The 16,377-nt window shown below is 43.6% G+C and overlaps 1 protein-coding gene across 1 annotated transcript; it reads right to left on the minus strand.

The window, feature by feature from the left end:
* Positions 1 to 133: 133 nt before the first annotated feature.
* On the minus strand, positions 134 to 16,294 carry DESI1 (desumoylating isopeptidase 1). Its single transcript, XM_066549898.1, has 6 exons — positions 16,015 to 16,294; positions 6,963 to 6,984; positions 5,974 to 6,043; positions 5,215 to 5,324; positions 4,349 to 4,471; positions 134 to 3,199 (listed from the first exon to the last, which is right to left on the minus strand). Exons 1-6 carry the CDS (start codon positions 16,292 to 16,294, stop codon positions 3,106 to 3,108), a joined length of 699 nt encoding a protein of 232 aa, XP_066405995.1. The 3' UTR covers positions 134 to 3,105.
* Between the last annotated feature and the right edge of the window lie 83 nt (positions 16,295 to 16,377).

Raw genomic sequence — 16,377 nt, forward strand, 5'->3', positions numbered from 1 at the left:
GCAGCACCTGGCAGAAACTGCTTGGAAAATTTCTCAAGCTGCACTTCCCAGATGGGACCAGAGTGAAGATAATGACTTCTGGGCAGCTGCCTTGGCTGGGCAGCTGTTGGGCACATGCATTCAATCAGAAAAATGTGTTGTATTTATTTTTATTGTAATAGAAAAAAACCCACAAGTAAATCAAAACATCACTTTCTGCCTAAAGACATTATTAACATTTTTAAATGGCACGGGGGAACCTCAGCAATACAAGACAGCATAGTAAGTGTGGGCAAAAGGATTCTCTTCCCTTTCACGATTTCAGTTCCTCTGCCCCTTTGTCCAACAGCTGGATGAAGTTCATCACCTATATACATTTACATACATTTCTCAGTCTAGTTTGTTTTCAGCTGGGTGGAACATTGAGGGCACAGTCCTGCAATTTACACATAACCATCTTTGGAGAAAGCAGGTTTCCTAAGAGTCCTACAGCGTACAGGGGTCTCATTACCCAGTAAGAGCAAGCAAAGAGGATTCCCTCTTACAGTTCTATTGCCACAAAACCCAAGAGTAGGTCCTGAGCCCAGGAGCTCTGACTATTGCAAACAATATATGGCTGAGTGAAGTTTTACCCAGTGACCTTAAAGAAGGAGCATTATCTCTGCAAAGGGGCTCTGCTCAGGAGGGGAAAAGGCAGATTGCAAAATGCACAGGGTGAATGTCTTCCTTTTCTTTCCTGCCCTGAGAGGATACAAAAAGTCCTGAAGTAGGCAGCCCAGCAGAAACTAGGCTCAGGACATCCCAAGTGGTGGTCATACAGGGCATATGCTCATTGTGTAAGTGTGTGGGGCAGAAACCATGGCACCAGTGCTTCCATCACAGGCAGCTGTGCAAGCAAGCACAGCTGTGCTGCTTGCAGGTACCAAACGAGCACAGCAGGATGTTGGGCTGCACTGTGTCAGCTTGAGTGTACCTGTCCAACTAGGAAGCTCCAAGATCTCTAACATGATCTACAGCATTTTGTGGCACAGTCATGTGTGTATTAAGATGAAAGGCTGGTTACTCTTCACAAACATGTATGGGAAAAGACTGGAGATAATACATATACTGGACAGGAAAACTAACCTATGGTGTAGTAAAACCAAACACCAATCCTTCCTCCAGGAGCATCAAAAGGCATTCATAACTGACTTTATCATAGAATGTTTTCTGCAAACAGGACATTTGGAGGGGGAAAGATTAAAAGCTTTTGTATAAAGCCATCTGTAGTAACTGCTACAGTTACCTCTGAGTCCAGTCTGTCAAATGAAATGCTTAAGGAGAAGTTGATGGCACAAGGTGAGAATGACAAAGAAAAGAAGCATCTGGGCTGCAGGGGCCACTGCTGTGCACTGAGAGCAGGTGAACATGAAAGAGCAGAAAGGCCTGACAACACCCTATTCCCATCTGAGCACTGGCTCCACAAGGTGCAGGACAACAGAGTATTTGACAGTGACAAAATTGCAGTTTTCCTCTATTCCAACCCCTCAAAAATACAAACTGTTATCGTCCACATAGAGTAACAGTGTGAGAAATTTATCAATCTGCATTATTCCAGGAGAAAGAACCCAGCACAGGAAAGACATCTCCTTTAGGTATATAAGAAGTTTCCAGTGCAGGAAGTTTGAGATGCAGGACTGAACTTGCAGCAATACTTTTCACAACAAAGCACTGGACAAAGGGCTGTACATTTGCATAGATGCTTTTTTGGCAGCATCTGGGATGTGCAATCCCCATTTACAGAGCATCAGCAGTGTTCTGGGGTTTGTCTGATGTCTTTCTGACATTCCTTCCTAAATGTAACTGCTACAAAATTGTTCAGGAAAGTAGTGTATATATATATGCATGAAAAGAAAACATTGTGCCTATTTTTTCATTCCCCTGTTCTTTCCCACTGCAAGTAAATGCAAAGCTCTAAAAATTTTAAACTAGAAGATGCAGTATTGCTATAATCAAAGGTTAATCTAAGTACAGGACTGCTTCTGCATGTATCCCAAGAAACTCAGTTGTTCCACAGAAAAGCTTAATTTTACTCTTCCTCGTTTTCTTTACATTTGGGGAGACCTAGCACTTATTTCTCTTAAGGAGAGCCCTGATGTGCTTGACTGCTTTGGAAAGGGCAGCACTTTGTTGGAACTCCTACTGTGTCTGCAATTGGATATTGAAGGCAGAATTGGTCCAACTGGTATTATCATGCAGTTGCCATGCCACTCCTGCCTTGCTGTACTGTAACCCTGGCTTTGCAAGGAAAAAAAAAAAAAAACCAAGAAAACAGTTTTTATGCATTACCAAGGTTCTATCTGCTGATAAGCTTATGTGTGAGAAAAGGAAACTTTTCACTTCATTTTACTTTCACCTGAAATTTGTCTCTACCACTTCTGCTCATGGGATTCTCTTCTTTCAGCTGGTTCTTTCCCATAACTCTTGGATCTGGAATTACAAGGCTCTTGGTAACCTTCAGCTCCAGGTTCCCTCCCACCACAGGAAGTCCCACTGAATTTCAGCTTCTGACTGTGACACTGACACATGGTTCAGCTTCATCACCTTTCCCATACACTTGTACCACTGCAAATATTCTGATCACATGAGTTCAGCTCTTCCTTTGAGCAAATGTCAGTGAAATATGCAGACTAATCCTGGGACACCTTCACTTCCTAGGCTACCAATACTTGCTCTGCTTTTTTTGCTAGACTTCAGCAAATACCCTCATAACAGAGGCAGTGACATGACAGAGATGCAAGGGATGGCCAGGACATCCCCTTACTTACTTCAAGTTGTGTAATGGGCCACTGAATGCTCATGGAATGAATTTCCACTTACCAGTACAGGAGTTACATAGAAAGTGTCAGCCTATTTGGACAAGACAGCCTTTATAAATTAGTATAATACTATTAGAAATTATGGCAATATTTTTGGTAGCATTGTCTTACATGCACCCTGATAAATTCTCTCCCCAGGAAATTTTAAAACTTGTCTTGTAACTTCTTTAGAGTTAATTCTCATGAGAAATTATAAAATAGAAATCTGGTAGATTCATGTTTAAAAAGGAAGAGGCCTGGTGAGGCTGGGCACACTGGGTCACTCCTGTTAGCTCTGTCCATTATGTCTGCTGAAGGTATTGCCTCCGGGTGGCTGGATCTGGATGGAGTCCAGGAGGGGCCTTAAAGCTTGTCCAAAAGGTCTGAGAAGGTAAAGAAATAAACATCTCAAATAGTTTACTTGGTCAACAACTCCCACTTACCAGTGAAGTGCACTCACTTCCTAGAGTGCAATCAAACCAACATTCTAGAAGCAAATTTGAAGAAAAGACTTCCACTACAAACTAAAACACACTAATTTAACCTATTAGTTTACTGTTCAATAACTAAGAAACTTAAACATGATTTTATATCATATAATCATCAGATAAGGTAGTTCTGAGTCCTAACATGCCTAGACTGCTAATGTAACACTCTCTGAAACCACCTCTCAGTAATTCATTCTACTTAAGTGTGCAAACAAAATCCTCGTTATGCAACTGCAGTGTTCTATTAAGTACATCAATATTGAGGCCTGCCAAAAGAATAGCCTCTAGCTTACTTAAAAGACAGTGGCTCAACACTCCCAGAATAATTTCTGTTGCAATCTGTAGCACCTGGCTTGTCTTTCAGTAAGACTCCTTCTGTTACAGACATTATTTGATTTTGAGAGATCTGAAGTTCTAAGAATCCAGGGTAGAAGACCCATGTCTCACAAATAATGTGCTGTAACCACTGTTACGAGAAGTAAGACATAAATGATGGAGCTCACATCATCCTACTGGGATCCTCACTAGCTGAGAGTTAAAAAAAAACCAAACAAAAACAACATCTGAATTATCAAGCAGGAAATTCTTAATTTCCTTTTTTCCATATCCTCTTTTTCCACCCAATCCTAGCTTTAAAACTGCAGCATTAATTTTAAAATTGTATCTCCCCTGCCTCTTCACAAGCAAAGTGACACCTCTGCAATTATGGTGCTTAGAGAAATGACTTTTAACAGATACTGGTTGTCTAAGAGGGAAAAAACCCCTTACACTGTCTTCTGAAACTTTCTCTATATAAGAGACCATCACAAAAAAGCTAGTTTAAGTTAAAGGCAGAAGAACATCCTTCTCCTCTCTTTGGGACACCAGTGCCAGTTAGCACTTGTCATAGAGTGTTGCAAGTGTTGATGTAAAGAAAATTGCATCCTCTCCTTAATCTTATGCTGGTTCTCAGACAGATCCATCAGGAACTGGTACTGCTGGCTCTATCAAATGTTTAAGCATTAGCATGAAGCAGCTACAGAGAGGAGGGGCATCCATACTCACGTGGAGAGAACTTCAGATGGAAGGTCAGTGATATAGGAAGGGATTTTTTTTCCTGTCAGAAACTGGGCCACTTCATTACTGAAGGTGTTGCAGTTATGTTCAAAGAGGTTATAAGACTCTCCTCTGTGCCACAGAAAAGAAATTGAAACAAAAAACCCCACAGATTCAGCAATAAATCATACAAGCAGAAAAAAACTTACACCCTTGATGAAGAATCTTACATTAGCAATTCCTCCGCCCACCCCATAGAATTCTAAGGCAAATAGGTAAAATACAGACATCAATTCACCCTCAAATTCAATTGAATCGGGGGAAAATGACATCTCTCCATATCCCTTACTTTAATGCAACCATTTTTGGGAGAACAGGTGAGGTCAGGTTTCTTCAATTAAAACCACAGTAGCAGTAATGAGAAATCACAGGAATTATTGACTCTGAAAGACAGCCAGAACACTAAATGTTGTGGTTTCCTACTCTTGTCAGAAGCAGAGCAGACTCTTTAACAGTCAAGACCTTGCTTCTACTCATGTGAAAACTGGCAGCTTTGCTACAGTGACTACCTATGACTCACAGGGCAAACTGCTATTTACTGAGAGATTTCATTTTCTCTGGTGATTCTCTCAAAAATATTTTAGGCATTATGGATTTTACAAAAAACAGTGTTAAAGACTTCCCAGAAGAATGCTTTCCCAGCCTAGAAAGTAGCTCCTTGTGTGTATTGGTGCATCAGTCCAGTCCATATTTGAAGAGTACCACATGAGAGAGTAAGCAGACAGAAGCTCTGGGAGCTGGATTGGTTTCATAAAACCTTCCTCCATTCTGCACCTTTTTGGTACACAGGTTTTCCAGTACAGGCTGTTACTTACCGGAATGCAGATTCCCCCAAAGAGGAAAGGTATTCCAGAAAAATTTCTTCAGTGACTTCAGTGTTCCCCAGATCAACAACTGTGTCTGGAGGGCCAAGAAGTGTCCCTCCCTGTAAAAATGAACAGCCAGAAGATACTGTCAAATGATCAGGCAGAATTCTCTTGGAGGACTCTACTGAATAAAGCTGTTATGGTTCGTGCGGGCACAAAAGAAGGAACTTTTGGGATGTTTATCAAGCAAAAAGCCCTGCTGGCCTCCCTTTTTCTGCAATCCAGAGAATGAGAAGGAACATGAAACTTCCATTTCAGCTGGTAAATTTGGCTCTTTGGGCTGAAAGCTCTAAGCTATGGCAAAATTCTCCTTTAGAAGCACGGCCCATCCATTTTACCCTTCTAAGAACAGAAAGGTTTGAGAAAACATCATGGTTTGGGGCTTTTTTTTACTCTTAAAAAGTCTGCATGTAACACTTAATGATACAGAATTGGACAAGGTGTCACTCTGGCAAAGCAGTTGCAAAAGGGGTTCTGCATAGATAGACTCTACCAGAAGAAGCATCACCCAGCCTGAACTGAGTTGGGCTTAAACCCACTGTCCATGCTCCCCTCGCCCTCAGTTCCCTGGGAAACCATGACAAGCAGCTGGCTTCAGCATCTGCCTGAATTCAGAAGTCTTTTGCTGCTTTTCTAAAAGACAGTAACGCAAGCAATTCTCATCAGGTAACTTTACAAAAAATTATCAGAAAATTAAGTTTAACTTACAGGTGCACAGCTGGAGATCCCTCCACTGCCATAGAAGAATTCATCCTTATGGACTATTATAGAGGTGTGCCTGCCACAGAAAACAAAACAAAACAAAACAAGTTGAAATAAAGGAAAAAAGTAAATAGCCTAGCACATAAATCACTGGTAAACTGATGAGCTGAAGGACATAATGAAGGGAATAACTGAAAGAGAAGGTCAATGTGTTTCTGTGAGTGGGAACAGGATCTGCTGGGACATGAATGGATATGGAAGCAATGATTATCAAGCCTACTGTAATCCTGCAAGCAGTTAGGAAAGAACAGGTTTAGCTAAGAGCCCAGGCATGAGCCTCTCACAGCTAACGGGCTGAGGGTGAGGTCAGCCCTCAGAGACAGAACTAGCCCTGCTACCACACTGACAGAGACTTCTCACTGCCTGAGAAGCTGGTCACACAGCCACTGGAGACAGATCAGAGGAGAGGAAAATGGATGGACAAGGGTTTACAGGGTTTCTTGCCTCTAAAATGAAACCAAACAAACCCTCTTCGTGTGATATCAAAATTCTTGGTATGAATTATAGGAAATTAAGGGTGTTTTTGTGACTGAATGTAGATACTGCTCCTATATGACAGAAGACTCGATCCTGTAATACCTTCTTCCCACCTACTCTTTTATTATCATGTTTAGTCATGCCTGGTATTATAAGACAAAGTGCTTGGGACAAGGACACCAACTTACCCCTGAAAAAGTACACAGGTGCACAAAAACACAACAGCTACTAACAACACCCTATTCCATGGGGTCCACTGAGCTTTGAACAGAGTGGTTTAACTAGCACCTGACTGTACATAATCCTACTGCCAATCTGTATTCAGCAACAAAAAGTGCCTTGGTCTCTCTTCCACCACAAAATGTTCTTAAGCTCTGAAGCATATATAACTGCATATTGAAAATACTTCCTACACCAGTGTTTTACCCACATTATGCAATTTAAATCTAGTCACTTACCAGATGCCATCCAGCTGTTTTCCTGTATGCAGAGAAAAGAAGAGTTATTAGCAATGTATTTTCCAGATTTCAGCCTACTTTCCATCAATCACTTAGGAACCATGCTTATTATTTCATCATGAGAGCAACACAAAAGATTTAATCCAGAACTGCTTCTAAAAAATCCAGAATATCTTTCAATTTAACTAGTTAGTACCCACATCCTTTGTACTTCTTCCCTCCTGGCAGGCAGAGGTAGCAATGCCATCCTATCCTTCTGATGCTTACCTTCCTTAGGTGTTTTTCTACAGACCAAGAAAACATTTTCCTAAACTTAGATTCTTCAATCAGGAGCAGAAGAGTTGAATTTAACGGATTTCATAACTGCAGGCAGCTGGCCAGCAGAGTGTATTCATTTCTCTTTTTCAGTAGCTGATGAGAGGTCTGACTTAAACATATGACCAGTGGTGGTAGCCTCTATAATGTATTCTATGATTTCCTCTTTTCCCTCCCTCCCCCTGCCCTTAAAAATTAGTTTAAGTGGGAACTTAGGTAGAGAAGTACAGGATTGAAATTTACACAAGTTATAAAGCTGTGTGTTTTCCAGAACAAAGCAACAAAGACTTGCTTCAGGCACCCCTACACTGATAATATAATTGAGTCTCAGAGAAAAGGTCCCTTTTAAAACGTGTTTCCAGTTCCCTAGAAGCAGGAGACATAAACCTCTCTGTTGTTCATGGTAGGATCTCAAGATTAAACCTATTTATAAAAGGTCACCAGCTTTTACTGCTCTAGGCTCAATTATTTTATCTATCATAACCGAAAGGCTTGGTCCCTGGTACCCTCCCTTTGGGAGCTTGTAGGGAGCCGTGCATGCTGGGGGAGATGTGCTATAACTTCATTTCCTGAACAAGGTGCAGAACCCCCAAAAAGCAGATTTAGAACAGAAAAACTTTGTGCATACCAACATTTGGTATTCTCTTGAAACCAAGCACTAGACTGAGTACTCCTCTGCCACAAGAAGAAGCAATCAATAACACATTTTTTTCCACTCAGGTCTGAAGCAAAATAGGTACCTGCTTCAGATGAGAGTCATGGAAGAGCAGAGGCGGGGAAAAGGCTGTTGTGACAACAGAAACATCAGCTGAAGTGAGCACATGTAGCTTTGAAGTAGATGGACTGATCTGTCACTCCCGTGGGTCACAGCCAGGCAGCAACCACATTCCCTGTCAACCCACTGCACAGAAATGTGGGCTTGGAGTAGGACGAAGGCCAAGGGAGAGGGCCAATAATGACAGAACCAGAACACTGTATTGCAGTATCTCAGAAGCATCTGCTGGCCCTTTAGCATGTCCCACTGCTGTGCTTTGTGATCCTTTGGCCTTTGCTCCAGATGCTCCCCATAGCAGGTTTCACCTCACACTCTAGAGCTGCCAGCTCTACAGCCCATTGGCCCTGCAGGCTCAGCACCACAGGTAGCACTGGCCTCTGGTTGGATCTACCCTTTGGCTTTGCCCAGTTAGCATTCTGTGTATCTATTAACAAATTATTACACATCTGCTTGTGATAAGTAACTTTTTCACTAGAAACTTGAACTTTTTCCTTCAGACCAGAGAAACAAACCATTTCAAAGGCAGCATATATTAGAATTGTGCCTGTTCTTTGCATGCTAAATTGAAAGAGAACATCTTAGTATTTACTTTCACACACACCACCAGCAAACAATAACAAAAGACTTTCCAGAGAGTTGCCACTTTGTACCTAGATACTGAATGCAGGTGAAAGAGTTATGGTAGATATTGACAATGTCACAGGTGCTGCCAGGACCTGCTTGTGCAATTACAACACCTACCTGAAACTATCATTGCAGCAAAGGCTACCCAATGGGCTGCTCTAGCAAGGCTGCAGCCCACAGCTCAAGGGAAGTGACTCTGTCCTCCAATTTGACACTTGTGAGACCACATCTGGAGTGCTGTGTCCACTTTTGGATCACCACAATATAAAAGACACTGACATACCAGGCTGGAGCACTTACTGTACTGAAGAAGAGCTGAGAAAACTGGTGTGTTCATCCTCAAGAAGAGAAAGCCAAGAGTCTGTATTCCTGTCTACAGCTACCCAACAGGTATGGATGAAAGGGGACCCTTGCTCTACTCAGCAACAGTGCAAGGCAACAGGTGCTAGCTGGAAAATGGGAAATTCACAATTCAGTAGGAAGCAGGAAAAACATTTATCATGAAGGTGGTCAAACACTGGAGCAGGAGTCTAGAAAGTATATGGGATTTCAATCCTTGAAGATACTTAGAACTCTGCTGTCCAGGGCCCTAAAGAATTTGCTCTTGTTGGCTCTACCTTAAGCAGGACTTCTAGAGGTCCCTTTTCACCAAAGTAATTGTCTGTTTGTATGTACAAAACCCAAGCAGAATTCAGGAACTGGACTTTGTTTTGGACTGCAGTCCACTCTCTGCTGTTACACATGAAGTTTGTAGCAGTCCAAAGGCAGCGATTGCCAGGGCAGTAACAGAACAGCTTTTGGCAAGTGAAGCTGCCTATCTTCACAAGGCAGGTTTGTCCGATGCTGCTCAGCTCGGTCGGTTTGTGCCAACACTGATTTGAAAATCTTAATGAAGCTGCAGACCCACTATTTTTCCTTGGCTCCTAAAAGTCATTAACCAAGCTGGCATTGTGGAAAACACACACCAGATCTGCAGCACTGCTGACAATAAGGCATCTGTGGTAGCTCTCCAGCCTGCTGCAGACAAAATATAATCCCTTTCTTCCACTGATGGACTGTGTCTGGTGAGAGGCAGTGCAAGTATCTTTAGTGACAGCCCTGCTGGGGGAATCCCATGCCTAAGAAACCTGCCATTATTGGCCACATATGCATCAAGCAGAGACATCCAAGACTGAGAACTTTTGCTAAGCTGCTGCAGTACCCAGGCTTCACAGCTGGCTGTTGTCATTTCAACTCAAACAGCCACAGAGGAATAAATCAATGGCCACCAGTTTCTGAGGAACTCAGGCAGCTCCCTTTCCTGCTGCTCAGCAAGAATCTCAGTGTTGCTTGTCTGTCACGTAAGAGGTTATGTACAGACATTCATGGACACAATCATCTTCCTCCTGAAGTTCTACCTCTGGTGGGGACCCTCCTCTATGACTCTTCTTGCCCTTTCTCCCAGACTCAGACACTGCACAGAACAGGTGACAGCTCACCACCACTGCCACCCCTGATAAGCTGAGGCAGAGCAGTCAGGGCAGCATGCACTAATGAGCTATATTTTGCCTTCTGCTTGACATTGCTCACTACACACAAAATATTTTGCCCAGAGCCTCGGAAGGCTTGATACACACAACAGCCCCAACAGCATGACCAAGCAAGGCTACAGCATTGCTGTGAGTGCTAAGACACAAACTGTATCTGGGCCTTGCAGCAACACTTTCCAACCAAGCTGCTTCTGGCAGCACTGTCCACTTGAAAGCCAGAAGCTCAAGGCTGCCATGAACTTCCCCAAATAATCCTACAGTGCAATAGAGATGACATCCCATAGTCAATAGAGTGGACTGTAAGAAGGGATTGCAAACACTATCCAGGATACTGGCAGGTATCATCACATTTCCTGTTCTTCCACTCCTTGCCACAACACTCCAAACTCCCATGGTCACTGCAATGTGGGTAGAGCTGTGTGCTGGTGCTGCCACCAAAACCAAGCCATTTACTCATAACCTGAGGCTGTCTATTACTGTATAGAGATTCTCCAGTAATTTCTATCAGAGCTGCAAAAACCCTTGCAGTATTAAATTGCAGGCATTACCCTTTGCTCATACCTACAGTAAAGCTAATCCAAAGGATGCACATGCTCAAAATGCAGAACAGGAATGTCCTGATGGGATTATGCTCTTTTGGGCACTTACCATATCTGAAGGGAGGGTTATCAAGAGGATGGATACAGGCTCTTCTCAGTGGTGACAAGGAATAGGACAAGAGGCAATGGGCAGAAACTGAGGCACAGGAAGAGCCATCTGAACATGAGGAGAACTTCTTTACTGTAGAGGTGATGACACACTGGAATAATTGCCCAGAGAGGTTGTGGAGTTTCTCTCACTGAAGATACTCAGGAACCATGTGGACACAAACCTGTGCAATGTGCCTGAGATGACCCTGCTTGTGCAGGGAGGATGGACCAGATAACCCACTGTGGTTCCTTGAAACCTTACCTCTTCTGTGATTTTGTTATCCAGGTAAAACAGGGAAACAGCAAGATGCTAACTAGTTTAAATATTTCAAGGGTCAGGGGCTTTGAACAGGAAAGGTCATTGCAAATTTAGATGTACACATTTAATCACACAACATTTAGTGCATATGGCCAGGCTATCAGGTACCAACCCTCCCAGAGAAACTGCCCATGTGCCAGCTCAGCCTGAAGTAAATGTGAAGCAAATCAGCTTAGTTTGATCTGCATCCATTCCAAGCTAATGCAAGTCAAGGTACCTTGTTTTCATGACAGACCATGAACATGGACATGAAAAGCTACTGCATTATATTTGTGAGAGTTTCAGGGGATAGCCTGTCAGTCTTTGGAAATATGATCACCATGGTTTTTGTTTGGAGATGGTTTTGTTTGTTTATTTACTTTTTTATTTTTCCCTTGCTGATGTGCTTCTGTGGCTCCTTCCTGAAAATACTCACAAGAACCTGGGGGGGAGATGCCAGTTCAGCATAAAACTGTGCTTAAGCATCTCAAAGATTCAATTTCTTTCCATAAGGCAGAGTAAGTAGCAAGTAAACAAGCTTTTATATTTACTGTTTTATTTTCTTTATAACATTCATAGCTCAAATATTTTAATGGTGTTTACATGAGCCAGAAACCTATGAGAAAAATAGAACATAAACAATTCCAGGACCCTCAGCTTAGTCACAGGAACAATGAAGTAGTTAGATTAGTTTCTTGTAAAATCAATTCAGGAGGCTGTAATTGTTTAGATACAGGGGTATTTTGAAAGAAGAAGCAAGCCCATATAATTTTAGAATACAATCAAACTGGATTACTTCCATGCTTAGATTTGTCTGGAAGGCCAAGCACAAGGGAGATTAGATGCTCACCAATCTTTTTTATAGTCACAGTAATTTATTAATCTTGAGGGCCAAACAATGTTGATTATTCCTGTGCATTTTAAACATCAAATGAAAGTGGAATTTGTATATTAATCCAAATTATTATACTGAAGGGCAGAAGAGTTCTGAGACATGAGGGAAGAACTGTCTGTGCAGATGGGCCCTTAGTTTACCCCATTCTGAGTTCAGGCCATCCAGCCCTCAGTGCAAGATCTACGCCTGCTTTTGAGCTATAAAGAAATAATAGGATGGTCAGTATCTTTAACAATATATTTGTAGTCTGCAGTGGATATGCAAAGTCCAGAAGACCATAAAAGACTCTAAAAAAAAGTAGTGAACTGGTCTCCTGTGGAATTAGAAGTAATACAATTTGGTGAACCAACATGGCTATTTCTAGCAGTGCATTGCTTTGCATATTGTTGTAATTTCCCTAGGACAATCCATTAAGATTCCTGCCTTTTTTGAATTGAAAATTACTTTAATTAGGCAAGCACTTAATCAAGCACTTTCTTCTATGTGCCACCCAGTGTGCTCAACCAAAGCAAAAAAACAAAAACCTAACAGAGAGGGAGGAGCCTGCTTCAATTCCCTTCTCCTTGAGGTGCCTAGAGAGAGCCAGAAGTAGGCTATATTGGGGGAAGGTAACACATGCCATTTTCATGAAATCCCCAGCAAATGCTGGGAGCAAAGCTGATAGAATATCATGCTGAAGCAATTCAAAACTGTTCAGAACAGATGGAGGAGAAGCAGAGAAATGTGCTGGCCTGGGAAAATGGAACCAAGCAGAAGGCACTTCCTTTCAGCAGTTACCTTTCGCTCCAATTCCCTCTGGGCTGTTAAATCCCTACAGCTGAATGCACCACTTAAAAATTTCAACCAAAACATACTCCCAGTCCACTCAACGTTAATTTACACTACACTGAGCCAAGGCTGCTGTGGTTAACCAAGCTCCCAGCTCACTCTGTGAGTCACAAAAGCAATAACCTCAGTTACAGGACAGGAGAACTTTGAGCTGGTAGATATTTTTCTTTAGGCCTATGATGCAATAGGATTTTAATCTTCCTTAAAGACTTCTCTGCCTTTGGACGTCTATTTCAAAATCAGCACTGCAAGCTGAACTATTCTCTTTTCCTCTTTAGCCTCCACAGAATCAGGTGGATTATGTTTTCTGTCTTGGCAACAGAAAGCTTACTGCATTCAGGTCAACATTTCTCATTATTATAACACGTATTTGAACATACAAATGTAGTCACAGATTGAGAGTGGGGGAGAGAGGACCAACAGTAGCTATGGAGAAGATGTAAAGTAAAGCAACATAAAAATTAAATGTGCTGCTTCTGATACCAAAGGCAACTGAACTACAATTTTTGGTCATGTATCCTTCAGAATAGGAATAGTCACTAAATTACAGAAAGCTTACAGAAAAGTAAGAAGAATAAAAGTAGTCTGGGTAGAGAAAGAGTAAACTGGCCAAGAAAAACAAAGACTGTCCAAGGGACAAGACTAAGTCACTCCAAAGCCTGCTATGAACTGTGCTAAACATCTCTGCCTTCCAGATTCACTAAACAACAACAGAGAGAAATGGTACTGAACAAGTCAGTATAAATTTGGCAGTGAGAGCTGACCCCTGAAGGCTGTGCTGACATAGCCCACAGTACCTCTGGACCCTATCAGCACAAGAAGCCACAGTGCAGTGATGCTCTTGCAGTGGTCAGTCTCACAAGACAGGATTCATCCCCCTCTGGCAAGGGGACCTGAGCTGCTGTTTTCAAGCCTGACAGAAATTGATTTTACCACAATCAATTGCTGTATTTATTTTTTTCTTTCCAAAACAATGTATTTCAATTTAGGCAATATTACAGGATTATCAGTGAAAGCAAAAGCATTGTCTCAAACTTGGCATTGATGAAGAGAATACTGTAAGCAGAGTTGCCAAGTGTAAATCCTTTAAGAAATGCCTTCTTCTTTAATTTTTATGACCTTCTCCGAGGACCTACAGTTTCTGAACATCACTAAAGAAAGAATTGATATTGACCACCTGAGAGTTGATATACAGAGAAATAAGAAGAGGTTTTTTGTTGTTCTTCAGGGGAAAAAGGGTCTATGCATGAGGTAAGAGGAGTATTCTCTCAATCACTTGGCTCTTGGGGAGGTTTCCAAAATCATCTGAAACAGAGATGAGTGTGAATGCATAGAAGAAACAACTTGAAGGAAGGAAGGAAGAAAGAAAGAAAGAATGATTTGTTTTATGGACAATCATGTCACAGGATGCACAATCTCAAATGTTCTGCAGTCTGCATTGTCACTGTGACCACGCGGGCCTCGTTGGCCACATTCCACCAACAAATCTGAACACAGTTACCACGCAGTACTAGCAAGTAGCATTTCCCCTTCTACCCAGAAGTGTTCAGGTTTTTAAGCTTTCCTTTTCACTGCTCAGATTCCCAAAATTTACCATCAAACTATATCACAAGCACAAAAGTTTCCAAGTTGTCTGAATAGATTAGAAAGCATCAAAATGAAGTAATGTGCTATGTGTTTTTATGTGGAAATTCAGAAAGCTACAAGATGCCAAGACTGACTTTGTAGGTAAAAAGGGATCTAAAAAGCCTTTGCTTGATCTGTGCGGAGATTGGCATGGAGATAATTATAGTGGCAACCTACCTCTGTTACAGTCTGTGCTTGGACCAACACTTTGATATCAGGTAGTTAAACTCTACTCAACTCAAATACAGGTAAATCATGCACCCATGTAATCTCAAGATTTATAACTCTTAGCACATGATAAAACATGGCTATTTCACCTGATAGGTGAAAAGCTATTTCCCTAAGGGCTACAATAGAAGCAATTCTGACCGCATAAAAAGTTTTAAGGTTATCCAGTGCAGGAAATACACATCTCCCAAAGTGGTTGCTGCTAAATGACTAACAGAGCACAACACACATGATCCCTGTACTATTTTCTTCCTAACTTTGCAAACCTATCGTTGACCTTCATGAAACCTCGTGCTTTGGACTTTCATTTTAAGCTTGCAGGAAATCACAAGAATCTCCTCATAGGGCAGATGAGCAAAGTGAATGCCAACAAACTGTAAAACAAGATTACACAGAGCCATCTGTTCAGACACTGAGTCTGTTGAGAAGTCTCATCCCACACAGACTGCTGGTCTGGCATAGGTCAGAATCTGCTCATAACAGGTATAAAACACTCTCTTGTTGCATTCCTAATTCACGCTTCCAAAACTTTAAGCAAAACCCGTTTCCTTTCCATCCCAAGTTTCAGGTTCGGATGGAAACGCACACAATCTCGACAAGACATCCAGCAGACTCCTACAAACCCTCTGAAGGAGCGGGAGGATAGCTGCACATCACCAGCCCAGCCCGGCCTCGCCACAACATGGAGACGTTCGAGCTCAATAACCTTGTAAACAGCAGGCGCCTTTCCTCAGCTCAGCCTTCCGGCCGCGGCAGCACATCAGCCGGGCTCAGGGAGCCGAGCCGTGCCTCCCTGCAGGGGCCAAGGAACACTTTTACTCTGCCGTTAGGAAATACACCCGCGTAGCGGCAACGGGCGGCTGCGGGAGAACAGGCTGGACCCAGAGCAGCTGCATCTGCCGCACTGACAAAGCTCCTTCCGAAGACAGCGGGGTCCGGAATTCTGCAGCCAAACCCCGCAGCGTCCCCAAGCACTGAGCCACCGGGCAAGCCCCGCGCATCTCGAGCCGTGCTGCACCCGCCGGACACCGCCGCCGCCCGGAGCGCCCTCAGGGAGCCTTCCCCAGCGGGCCGCTCCCTCAGGAGAACGATACCGGGCGGGAATCGCCACCCCAGGGGCAGGAGGCGGCGACTTCGGCCCCGTTTTCCGGCGCGGCAAAGCCGGGCCGCGGTGGTCGGTGGCGGCACGGGAGCCCCTGGGAGGCGGCGGCCGGTGCGGCTCCGGGTCCCCCGCCGTGTTCTTACCCAGCATGAGGTGGCTGAGGCGCCGGGCCATGCCCTTGGACAGGTCGTACACATAGAGCTTCACGGGGTGCAGCGCCAGCGGCTCCTCCATGGGGACGGTGACGCGGGCGCGGCCGCCGGGCGGCAGCCGGAACCCTTGCAGACAAGGTTGGAAGGACCTTCCCTCCGGGAGACGGAGGGGAACGGGAGGAAAGGGCGGCCCCGGTGCCGGTCCCCAGCACAGCAGCACCAGCCGTGAGGTGACAGGCGGGGAGGAAGGGGCCACCCTCCCCGGGCGCATGCGCGGCCGCTCCGCGCCTGCGGGGCCGCCCCGTCACTGCGCGACAGCGCCGGGGGCGGAGCTACAGCCGGGGGGCGGGGACG

This window comes from Molothrus aeneus, chromosome 5 (assembly GCF_037042795.1).
Source record: "Molothrus aeneus isolate 106 chromosome 5, BPBGC_Maene_1.0, whole genome shotgun sequence".
Lineage (NCBI taxonomy): Eukaryota > Metazoa > Chordata > Aves > Passeriformes > Icteridae > Molothrus > Molothrus aeneus.

Coding starts and splice junctions, on each gene's coding strand:
- DESI1 (XM_066549898.1), bottom strand. CDS start 16,294: ATGCGCCCGGGGAGGGTGGCCCCTTCCTCCCCGCCTGTCACCTCACGG. Junction 6,985..16,014: donor CCTCAGCCACCTCATGCTGG/GTAAGAACACGG, acceptor CTCTGCATACAG/GAAAACAGCTGGATGGCATC. Junction 3,200..4,348: donor CCATCTGAAGTTCTCTCCAC/GTGAGTATGGAT, acceptor TTACCTTCTCAG/ACCTTTTGGACAAGCTTTAA.